This window comes from Lissotriton vulgaris, chromosome 2_1, assembly GCF_964263255.1.
Source record: "Lissotriton vulgaris chromosome 2_1, aLisVul1.2, whole genome shotgun sequence".
NCBI lineage: Eukaryota > Metazoa > Chordata > Amphibia > Caudata > Salamandridae > Lissotriton > Lissotriton vulgaris.
Window position 1 is genome coordinate 1,544,540,515 of NC_141687.1, and position 13,222 is coordinate 1,544,553,736.

The 13,222-nt window shown below is 39.0% G+C and overlaps 1 protein-coding gene across 1 annotated transcript in view; it reads left to right on the forward strand.

Moving 5' to 3' along the window:
• Positions 1-13,222, forward strand: part of ESYT3 (extended synaptotagmin 3) — a 280,270-nt gene that overhangs the window by 119,349 nt on the left and 147,699 nt on the right. Inside the window, exon 4 of the mRNA XM_086957414.1 lies at positions 3,774-3,850. Coding sequence (XP_086813540.1) covers positions 3,774-3,850 — 77 coding nt within the window. The remainder of the gene's footprint in view (positions 1-3,773; positions 3,851-13,222) is intronic.

The window sequence follows — 13,222 nt, forward strand, 5'->3', positions numbered from 1 at the left end:
TTTATTTTTCCTTTGTAAAAAACAATGTCATTTACAATGCCAATAGCTCAAAATAATGTGATTGCGAGAACTATTGCATTGTAGATGCTTGTTCTCTTCGAGGGACGCAGGAATCTGAGCAAAACATAGCACATTCCCACTGGTGTAACGAAATTTGAGCCCCCACCCCCTTCAAGGCACGTGAAGGGGCCCCCTCTGGACTCAATCATGAGCCCTCCGGACAGAGTAGCGTGCTGAGGGGGCCCACTGAAGCTGCTGGGGCCTGTGTTAGGCCACTGCACATTCCAATGCATACAGTGGCATAACTCTGGCCCCAGTAGTGCACGGGGACCCTCACCTCACAAGGCAACCAACAGCCCCTCAGGAATGCCCCATTGATACCAAGGCGAATGTAGATCTGTGAGATGTGGTTGACTTGGGGTGGGGGAGGGGAGCCATTATTTTGCTTTACGTCACTGTTTCTCGGTACCTTTGTGCCTTGAACGGTATTGTGTTTTTTTGTGCTGTTTTTCATTAAATATGACCCATGTATTTACATTGTTCAGTTCGCAGAGTTGTGCGGAAATGCACCATTACAAGTAGATCTATTGGGCGCGAGACCGCTCTGTTGGTCTGATGACCGTGTCTCATTCCACATAGTGTTTCATGCACACCATTAATATAAGGTCAGCAAAGTAGTGGTATGGGCCTCTCTATCAGCTGATTTTTCGCTTCTTTCCTATAATTAATTTGCAGCGTTCGTTGCAGATCCTTCTAGAACAATTTTTTCATAGATGACTGCAAACGATTGATTCAGTGGCGAGTGGACCGCAATGAGAGCTGTAATTTACTAGGAGCTCTGCTGCTGCGGTCTGCTGATCAGACACATTTGGTAGCCGGTGCGCAGGGAACCGAAGCTACACTTACTGGGGAGAGGACAGAAAATAGGAATGACCTGTGCCGCTATGCCCCATCCTTAAAATAATTTAACTTGTGCTTTTTGGGAAAATGAAATAGTGGATGTTTTATGAACTACGCAACCTCATTATAATATCCCGACATATCAAATACTTGTTTGCTAAATGTCTTTGGGATTCCCCTAAAGTACTGGAGTGAAATATTGCCCAATTTTTGTTATAATGATCCAGCGGTATATGAAGTTACTAGGTGATACACCTAAATTGTAATGTTTCCAAAAAAATTGATATACCTTTTCCCACCCTCTCAAGCATGTGTCCCTGATATACATAGAAGCCACTTTTTCCAGGGAATGATCCTATCATTAGGATGTGTTGTAGGAATGGGATGTCTGGAGGGTGCACTATACAGATCCATGTTCCTGTGATCTTGGGAAAAAAGGAAAAAACGTGATAAAAATGTTTTTTAAAAAAGAGAACCAGGATGCGGGCTGCGATTGAATCAAACTGTTGCGCTTTAATAACTTCATTGTAAATTGCTGGAGAACGCAAAATAGAATGCACAAAGAGCATAAAAGTTGATGCTCTTTTTGAAATTAACACCATCCAGTCAGTCAAAGATTAACTTCAGAAGACAAAAGTACACAGTAGAACCTCGAATATAACAATACAGATTATAAATTTGAGTTGGCCAGTTATTAAAAGGGAATCAGAAGTTAAGCATTTGGTAATTACCTTTAGCATTCTCGCTTCCACCCAACTCGGCACCTACTCCAGCTGTAAGAAAGTGCCTTTTCCCAGTGAAAAATGTTTTGCCGGGAGCCTACACTGTGAGCGCGTCTGTTCCTTCTAATCCTTCCCTAAAAATTGTAAGGCTATAAAAACTGCCTCCTAATGAACAGTGGTTAGAGTAGTAAAACTGCTATTTCATGGTAAATAGATCATTCTTGATTATGTAATGTATTGCATAGTTCTTTGGCATGTTGAGTTGTGGTTTAATATGAAGTGGTAGTGTGATGCAGTGGTCACATAAAGGGGTGTGCTCATATTGGGTTCAATGGTGTGGTGATGTAAAGTCTTTTATGGTATAATGTGGTTAGGAGGTTTGTGTAGGTGCTCCTTTGTCCTTGCTTATACTTTATCTGTTTCTTTAGATTCCCTTGACTGCTAGCTTCTTAACGTGGGTTATCACCACAAAAGTCTTTAACCCCTTCGATGCTTGTGATGGAACCATTCGTCATCAGTCACGGTTGAACTGTGCTGATGACGGAATGGTTCCGTCACGACCACACCCAGTTAAGGAATGTTCAGCACGGGAGAGAAATCTGGGCAGCACGCAAGGTGTTAAAGGAAGCTAAGCTTATGACATACTGTCAATTCATGGTAGCATGGTAGCATGTGGAGATGAGGGTATGTATTGTACCCTTGTCTGTACTGCTGCATTGTAGTGTGTTATTTTCCTCAGATCCATTGATTATAGTCGGAGTTGGGTGATCTCAATCTTTGGTTGCTTATGTCCTCCATCATAGTTTGGCTGCGGGTTGCATGCTCATCCACTGCCACTCTTACCCCTTTTTTCCTAAATTTGCAATATAACACCCATGAAATTGTGACCAAAGCAAATGCTGGTGTCAGCAAATCCCTGAGGTTCTACAGGAAAGCGAACATAGAATGTTTTGTTTTGATTGAGGTGTAAAGCTTCATTTTATTCCATGTACTACCTTTTATGGGGCGCAGCAGTACAGTGTGATGTTATCAGATGTAATATGTGATGTGGTCTTCTGTTGAAAGATGTTAAATGTATGGGAGGTGTGTGAAGTAACACTGTGATGTATAACGATTTATCAGATGTGGTGTCCCTTAGATGGAGAGTGCCATGGCAACATTGGCAGCAAACCGAATATATATTACATCATTTAGGGTGTGCAATGGTACAGTGTGAAATGGTGTTTAGTATTGTGGCATATTATAACCTAGTGTTGTCTGTGCGGTGGTATAGTATTATTTGAAATGCCATTATAATGTGTAGTGGGATGTAGTGTGGTATGGAGTGTTGTGGTGTTAGATTGTGTGGGTATCATGAGATGGTGGTGTTATGTGATGTGGTAAGTGCTGTGTTGATGCAATCTAATTTTGTTGGACCGTATGATGTGAAGTGGAATGTTGAGATGTGGTGTTGAACAGTGTGGTGCTTCCTGTGGTGCAGAATGATGTTGTTTGATGTGCTTGTGTTTAATGGTTTGGAGACTTGTGAAGTGGTGTTTGATTGTATGCAGTGGCTAGGTTGTGTGGTCTGTTTTCGATGTCCAGAGCCCTTTTCTGTGGTATAATGTTTTGTGGTGGATGTTTTAGTGTTTTACCTTGAAGTTTGATATAGGGGTGTATTCAGTGGTGTAGTGATAGATGGTGCAATGTGTATTTGGTGAGGTATGGTGTGTTGTGATATTGTCTGGTGTGATGCAATGTATTGTGTAGATGTTGAGGTGGTACTGAAAGATAGCGTGTGAACAGGTACCATGTGATATGTGTTTATGGTATAGTAAGGTGCAAAAAGGTGTAGCATGGTATAGTGCAGGAAAGAATATTGTATGGTAAAGTGTGTGGTGGTAGTTTTGATGAAGCGTAGTGTCTTGGTGTTCCTTATGATAAATCTCCACCTATTCTATTATGGGGAGTAATGGAATTCTCTTTTAGGGCCCAGCTACTTTAGAGTTTGGCGGACAAGCACTTCGCCACAAATGTACAGGATATTCCTACATTTGACTTATGTTTTATTTTCAAACCTTTCTTGGTTTCATTTTGAAATTGAATACACTTGAAATAAATGTTTGAGTCAATGACTGCCATTCCATAACTACAATGTTTGCTCTCTTTTAGTGTCCCAAAGTAAATGGCATCAAGGCGTACACAAAAGAAATCGATAAGAGGGAGGTGATGCTCGATGTACAAATAAGGTAAGGACACGACATTTTTCTGACAAAATGTCCATTGATCTATCCCATACCACAGCATTCATACTACAGCACTTCTCTGACTCGGAGCAGGCCATTCATCCTGAAACAGTTATTCTTTGAGACTACACTTTTCCTGGGTTGCCATGGTATTTTTTTTTATTTCCAAAGAATGATTGAGCGATTACAAATGAATATTGTATCTAAAAGAAAGTCCCTGGAGAAAAAAAGTAATGTCTCTATTGCAGCAGTTCAGGAATGAGAAATCTCGGGCATACAGCAAAACCCAATTTGGGCCCAAGACTAAATACAAACGTTTTACAGCTAACGGATATGCATTTTATGGTTTTCATTTGTTATCTCAAAAATATAATATTTGTACGTGTATTGAATAAGATTGTATAAAAACAATATGTTACCACTGTAGATCATCACCCGAATACCACTGCATACACCAATAGCACTATATTGATATTTGACCATTACAGTCGATCTTAAACATTTGACTAAAATTGTACCAAATGCAAAGCTTTGTAAGGGGAGGGATGAGTATGTGGTGGAGTGCCAAATTCTAGAAACAACAAAAAGAGTATTTGTGTTGATCGCTGTTCATTGTTTTAGCAGACAACAGAGGGCAAAAATGCAGTAGTCCAGTGAAAGTTAAGTAGCAAGTTTATGCATACTTGCACCCGTGTGCAAGACTGAGGGACACACAGATCAGTACAATCAGGATTAATTCGTGGTCAGTTGCTATGACAAATAAAAGAAAACTTTTATTGTAGTGTAGGAACCCTACTCTGGATGAAACTATTTATGCACCTAGATGCTTAGAACTTTGGATAGTTTTAGCCCCAGTGTTATCTTAGCATGATGACAGGTGTGAATAGGCAAGTGAATTCTCGGGGGGGTAAAGAATGATTCCTAAAGTGATTTCCAGATAGATGAGAGGTTTTCACAAGTGTAGATCAGAGTTACTCCAGCAGCACGACATGCCCTGCCACCAATATTATACTGATATAATGTTAATTTTAAAAAAGGGCACTTCACGAAAATATGCAAGTATTCTCCAAATCTGCAGGTGCCCTGTTGTGCACGAGGTTAGCAGATCAAAAAGCATATAAGAAACTAGTCTTGACTGTAAGTTTACAAAAAGTAGATGAAGCCATTGTAGATTGTGTTTTTGAAAATGAAATGGGACCAATCAAACTAAAGTTTATATCAGATTCATGATCACTTAACAGCATACTTTCAGCTATTTTATGTAAGGCAGACCTAACATTGAAGATGATTGATATGAATCTGATTGTGTTTGGTGAGCACAGCACTGATGTGTTGAGGTATTTTGATGAACATGTTTCATTCAAAAACATACGTAGTATAGTAAAACTAGTAGATTCGGTTGGAAAGACCTATTCATGTTCGCAAATTGCCTATTTGCATATATTTGCCAACCGTTGCTTATTAATTAAAAAGGTTCTTATGGGCTGTTATTCTCAAGGTACAAGAAATGTTTTAGCATTTTTTAACTAATATTGACTTTAAAGCGGTGTTACACCAAGTACGTTTGGCACTAAATTCAAGAACCTCTGTTTTTTTACTGCCTTTGATGCTGTTGCATATCCCCATTTGCATTTTGTTCTTGGTTCAGCCACTAGTGTGTTCCAAAAACATATGTAATTATTCATACCATTCTGGTGTTGTGGTGTTTCAGACGGTTGTCCTGATCTATGATAAAACTCTGGAAGAAAGTAATGAAATTATGTTTATAGATTTAGTTACGTTGCTTTAATGAGGAATGACCCTGAAAACGGAAAAATGTAAGTTTTTGGTTAATCTCTTGACACCTCCTGCTATTCAACTAAAGGAAAACTTAGTTAGGGCAATAATGTAGGCACTCCACCCAGTTGACAAAGACCATGTGGGTTCTTTGTCAGGATGATGGAGTATTTATTGCACTTAATAACTGGGTTTACAATATTGACGGAAAACAAGAAGAAATTCTTAGACAAAGGTACTAATTTTGAATAGTAAGTGACTGAGAACAAAAGTGCTCAATAAAGTCAAGCATTACCCATGCCTACACTCAAACCTTTGTGTCTGCTACAGGGCATAGGGGTACAGTAGGTGCTAGTTCAGTGAACATGGCGTGGCGTTATCTCTAATGGTGAAAATCAAAGAAAGCACAATGGTGTTCGCTGCTCACACCAGAACGCCATTAGAACGCAAAGCTCTAGCTTACATGCAGTTTGCAGAGATCATAAGTCATTGTATCTTTTTTCCTCTGTTATGTGAGAAATCCATAGGCAAAGATAATTCAATGCTGATGTGGTTGTGAAACCTTTGTGAGTATAATTTTTAAATTACATTTATTCTGGGGCAAAAGATTTAGAGCTAATTCTCTTTCCTCCAGTATTGGAGTATCTTTCATAGATTCACATGCTTGAATCGTTCCCTGTCGTCAAAGTGGGAGTCCCATGGTACCATAATAAAGCAGTATTACCAGTGTCTTAGGCTATAATGGCAATGCAAAGTCAGTTTAATAGCCCATCTATGTCCTTCTTTTTTTTTTTTTTTTTTTTTTTTTTTAAAGGACCGAACTTGAACTATGACCAATCAGGCGACAGCCCCTTAGAACGCTGCCAACAGAGGCATCTTCCCTCAGATTTTCCCAGCATGTCATGTGTGAGGGAGGCTCCCTGAGCTCTGCTCAATACTTCAGATTTGGTGATTTCTAAATTGATTCTGTGCTCCTCCAATATGTCAAAACGTGTCAAGAAAGGACCCTGTACACCTTGTGTCACATGTGGTAAAAACAGGCTTCGTTTGGTAGATTCTCATAAAGAATGTATTTATTGCCTTCATCCATCCCACAAGGTGAGAGAGTGCAAAATATGCATAACTTTTTCTACTAAAACCCTCAAAGACCGTGAGAGAAGACGTTTAATATGGTTGCAGGAATTCAAATCAAAAACAGCAGTCATTTCTGAGAAAGAAAGTAGTGAGTGTTCTACTTCCTCACATACATCTAGGAAGAGGGAGAGGTCTCACCATGCATCCCCTTAAAGGATCAAGAAACCCTTACAAAAGACTCACCACAGACCTTCAGAAGGCTCCTTTCATGACGAAAAAAGAAAGGGTTTCTACTGACTCCAAATCTGACCATATACTCCATCTACAGCCCTGCCATTAAAACCTTGATCCTCCTCTGAATCAGTTTCCAAAAAGAGCAAACCAACTGGCAAAACGTTGTCAATGCCGTTAAAACTATTGTTTACAGCACCTAAAGTCAAGATCTTGTCAATAGCTGCCTTTCCGTTGATAATCTCACATCAACTTTCACTGTCCCTCCAACAAAGACTGTATCCATGTCGATGAAGACCACCTCGTTAACGACTAATACACCGTTGACGATGTACACCTCTTCGATGACGACAGTGACATTGACGAGAACTGTACTTACACCGTCGACGTCCGCATCGACGTCAGTACCGCCGTCGGCAAAGGCCTCGTCGACAACAACTCTCAGAGAAGTCTTCATCGTCTATACTGAAGCAGAAGAAGCCACCCATGTTTGTTTTGACCGCACTGTTAACAAGACCTTTTTATTGCAAGAAAGTGTTTGTCATGAATACACATCTCCTAGTAAGGTATACTCACTATCAATCAGCCACTTGTCGGATCTTGAAGAATCAGATGATGAGGATCAAGGTCCTTTTATTGCAGCTCATAGTCCTTCTGAGTTGCACATAAAGTATTAGGACAAAGATGATGACTATTATAAGAGCGATTATCAAAGCCATCAATATGTGGAGCAATACCAGCACTATGCTCCTTCACATGTCCCAGGTTCCTGCTGCTTTAGTAGAAGATTTACAAAGAATGCTTCAGAATTACTACAGGTGCTTTAAAACACCTGCTAAAGTGCAACAACAATCTGCAGTGTTGTCTATGCCTGCACCTAGATAACCGGACCATATACCGCCTTGACCTACTCCAAGAATGACCTCACAATCTCACACCACCATGCCTCCTCAAGGTGACCCATCTACTACAGATGATGGACAAAGGGAAGAATGTGAAATGCCAGACAATCAGACTGTCACCAACTAATGGTATGATTACCTTATTCCTCCACCTTCACTTCCAGCATCACAACCAGTGGATCCTCCACTGGAGGGTTTTGGTGGTTTTCACATGCTAATGGAGAGAGCGGCCAAATGGTTCCAGCTCCCCATCACTGTCAAGCAATCAGACTGCTTTCTGTATGATTTTAAAGAACAATACAGAAAAATAGTCAGAGCAATACAGATTTATATATTATATTTGGGAGGAAGGAGTAAAAATTATGAAAACGCCAGGTACTACCACTGCTTTTCTTTCTAGGATTGACAAGAAATAGAAGGCACCAGAAGACTCGCCTGCCTATCTTATAGAACATCCAAAACCTGATTTGGTTATTACCCACGCTGCACAAAACTGATAAATTATTCTACCCCAATCTCTACTCCGCCCGACGGGGAGGGCAGGTTTCTCGATAATAATAGTAAGAGATTTACAGTAATGCCAGGTACAACTGTTCACTCTGGAAAACACACGGGCCCCTGAAAGAGAGGATACTACCCTAACAGGGAAAACAACTTTTTGGGAAAATATTTTGCACCAGGCACAGTGCTGGATAATGCTAAGTAAAGCAATTAAACCTTAGACCAACAAACCAAAATATGCAGACGATGCAACTGATATATAAAAAAATATATTTTCTTTTTATTTTACTTTTTTTCATTCAAAGTATTTCAGAATAGGAAAACATAAATATATCTAATACATGATAAGTTATTCTTTTCATAAAACATACATTCTAAATACTCTTATACATAATTGAACCACATATTATTGCATTGTATGATATAACCTGAAAAGCATATGTATCTCCAGTTGGTATAAACAGAACAATCAAAACCAATCTGCAAAGGTCTGTCTGATCTCTGTCAAACAAGACACAACATGTATGCCGCTTTCTGAAAACACTGGTTACAGTTGTTAACTACCAACAAGTATCGGCAAAGCCTTCTTCAGGGTTTTCATACCAGTGGTTACTAGAATGAGAAAAGGTTTTATTTTATTTAAAATACATTTGTGGTCTAAAGTCTAAGTGAAGATTACAACAATAACATGAGTGTACTAATGTACAGCCTAAAACCCTCCCCTATATACATGGTCTAGAAACTCAAGAATCTGAACCCTGCTGTGAGTCACAACAATGAATATTACACAATACATGTGGACACATAGCACGCAATCTCTAATTTCACCCACCAAGTGATATCTATACAAAAAACACATCAAAGAATTTTATTCTCCTCTTCTTACTATCAGGGTCAATTATTAACAAGAAAGTTAATGGTTAAATTGGCCAAGACACTAATTTTGTCAACATATTAAACACTTAAACAAACCTGTATGGTCCTATGTTATTCTCACTTGACAGCATGGTCTAGGAATCTTGTCTTACAATGCCTATCATATTGATACCACAGGTATAATTTAAGGTATACCAGTTTATTACACCTCATCCATTTCACTACACATAAGGGATAGTTTACACATAGACGGTTTACCTCTATTCAGTTTATTTGTTGTGTATTTTTGAATGAACAACCGGTCCTAATTGTTTGATGATAGGAACTCAGATTAACGGCATGCACGTCCTCTAAAATAAAAAGATAAAATAAAAAGATGTACAGAGGGGCATAAGTGCCTCTCCTTCTACCTTATTTAAGTATACCTTTGTTCTAAAGGTCATATATATATAACACCTTTCCACTTCAGATCTCAAGATTGTATATACCTTTATCTTCAAAATGGTAGTACAGATCATCATCCAAAACCTTTGCGGATGAATCAGAGAACTTGAGTTACCTGAAAGCTGAGTAGAATGCATATTGTAATTATATAATTCTATAGTCTCCATTACTGGCCTTTGCACATGTATACTACTTGTGTATAGGCATAATAGCTACTTACCTGTTCTATTGTAATAACTTCCTTCATTCACATTAATTCAATGGCTGGATCAAAAATTCAAATCGGAGACTTGGATAAATATACAATATCGCTGTAACAATAAATTAACCTACATTCGCTTTCAACTGACTGTCTTCATATATTACTACAACTCATAAGTATCTATCTCTCCATCTAAACAGACACACTGACCTCAAAGATTAAAGTAGGCTCTAATTACATGTTGATTTTCTGATGCTCATCTTTATTAAATATTTGATTACGGTAATGATGTAGTGACCTACCAAGAAAAATAGGGATGAAAAAAAGGGGAGAAGTCCTATATTAGCTGTGTCACCTCAACAAGTATAACCATATATCTAGTTATACTCATATGCATTTCTCGCCATATGTATCCTTGTTACACAGCACCCTAATCTCACCTCAGTAGGATTAATATTGTATCTGGCCCCGCACATTACTAAGCTACCACTTGATGGGCAACAAGATATTCCTACTGAGGCCTATACATAATCCTGCTTCTAGTGCAGTGAACGCATGAGTGAAATATTGTATTCCTTATTTAAAACGCAGCTGTGTGTCGAACAAGGACAGGTTATAATTCATCTTGTTCGCATGTAAAAAAGAAAGATCCTCATACATCACAGTATTGACGCGCTAGAACGAAAAAATGCTCTCTTCCAACTACATGTCTTAATAATAGAGATACGTGTCCTTAGTTTATGAGTCTCTCAAAAAAGTTTGAAAGGGCTACCATACGTAAATAGCTACAACATACGCTACACTCTTAACACGCTAAGGAAAGCCGCTCCCTTCCGTATAATGATGTTAAAAACTAAAGGGATACGTGTCCATAGCTTAATAAAGCCTACCGAAAGTGAAAAGCTAACCGCTATAATTAGTTACCTCGAGCTTCGTTCTCGGTCGCATTCCCCTCGGACAATGTTCGAGCACGAAAAGCGGAACAAACAGCTTCACGCTTTACATAGCGTGATGTTGTATACACACGCTAACGGCATTACGTCATAGAAGCGCACTACTAGGGGGCGAAGCTTGTCCATTCAGCCGCCATGATGTGATTTACTGACAACCTATTTAAATACCCCTTCTACATTGCGCAAGCCGTAGTGTTATTCCACAAGATTCTATTATTGTAACACCTAAAGACAAAAAGTGGAATGCGATGCGCCCACAAGAACGATTTAAGTGCCATGCACCTATGCGGGCCAATATCAGCAGAATACATTCCATTAAACTCAAAGATGTTGTCAGATAATACAATCTTGAGGCACTCTAAAACAAACAAAGATGGGCATTTGATGTTATAGGCATGGATAAACCAATGCACTGCCGCAATGGCACCATCAATGGGGATGTTACTTTAGAGTGCCTCTATGTCCATAGTGACAAGAAATTGAGTTTCTGGACAAAAAGCCTCATTCTCCACAAGATTGATAATATGTCTTGTGTCTTGTACAAAGGCTGGTGTACGGATACATGCGAACATAATATAGCGTCAATATATTTACCCAAAGGCTCAGTAGCTGAGCCTATGGTGGTGACTATTGGTCTTAATGGCGGGTCTATTGTGCTCTTATGGACCTTGGGTATGCCATAGATACTTGCCATTCTTGGTGTTTCTACATTGAAGTAGGTCCATTCTTTCTCACATATCACCGTCTTGTAAGGCTCGGTTTGTAAGCTTGCGTATTTTACTTACTATCAGTTTCGTTGGATCTCTAGCTATTTGCAGATAAAACCTGGTTTCTCCCAACATGTTTTCCATCTTTGTCACATATGTTGAGGTCTCATACACCACAATATTGCCCCCCCTCTCCCCTTATCACAGCCTTTAATGGTCTTATCTGTACAGGTTTTTAAGTTTTCCAAAGCTCTGCATTCATCTCTGTCTAAATTAAAAGGGGTCTTCTGGACAAGTCTAGTAAGGTTAACAAATTTATTGTACAACACTTTTTCAAAGATGGCCACCTCTGGTGGCAACTGGTCAATTGTGGGAGTAAAGGTCGACTTAGGTGAAAGTCCTGATAGATTCACATTATCCCATTGATTTTCTTGATTTGAAAAAAATACACGAAGTCTAATCTTCCTAAAAAAGGACTCTAGATCTCTAAACAATTCAAATTTGGTTAGGCCAGAGTGGGGTGCAAATGTAAGGCCTATGGATAGCACTTACACAGTTGTAGGAGATCATACAGACCCACTTAAGTTTAATATCGGTATAGTGTCTACTCCCTCCATTATTTCTTCTTCCAAATTGGTTGAATCCCATCTGTGGATTGGCTTGAAATGGATTGTAGTCCTGTTGTGGATTGGCAAGGAACCTCGGCTGATATTGGGGCCTCCAGTTGTTCCGCCGATTTGGGTGCCTCCCTAAAAAAAGTTGGGGACCTCTTTGTCTACTGTTATTAAATCTCTGAGCCTAAAAACCATTGCTACAGAATTGCCCTTCACCATCCGAGTCCGAAGAATCGGAAAATTTTGTAATTTTCTTACCATAGCTATATTGCCTATTTGTGTATTAATCATATTGACCTATTTGCCTTCTGTGTGGCTATAATAATGGTCCGCAAAGTATGGGTAAGTTGTCTCTTTGCTAAAGAATATTATATCTTTATTTAATTTCTCAATATTTCGTTTGGTAAGATATTCTGTATAGGAATTAAGGTCCTTTTCAATGTCTTCTAGCTTCTTTTTGAGTCCTCCACTATGCCTGATGCTTTGATTTTATTTTCAAGATCTAAGATCTCGGAGGCTAATTGTTCAATAACCTCCTTTGCTGTTTCTACAATTAGCATAATGTAATCTCGGGAGCAATGGTTTGATATCATGGCCCATCTTTCTAAAAATTCTTTATTTGGATAAATAGCCCAGGATTATTCCTAACTCGTAGGTCTTGTGTGTTTACACCTGCCTTCAGGTAGTCGAGCATATATTTCCCGTGTAATTCAATCCGCTTCATTTTCTTCTTCAATGCCAATAATGTAATGGCATCTTCATTCTTGTCTACAGCGATTGGTGCCTGATTACCAAAGCTTGATGAGCTTCCTACCATATTTGCAAAATGCTCATCTGTAAACCCAAAAGTAGGTAAATAACAAATATTTAGGAAAGAAGCTGTATCAGTATCCTCTAACTGCACTTCTTTAGAGATTAATCACCTGTCTCATCACGAAACATACAAAAGTGCATACACATAAACACACCCGTGAAAAACACAATATGAAATACAGTAGAAACTCAAATTTAAACTCCCAGACCAAAGGATAAATGTACTTAAATGTTATGTATACAACCAAGGATACATGAATCAATCCCTCAGACAGGCTGCGA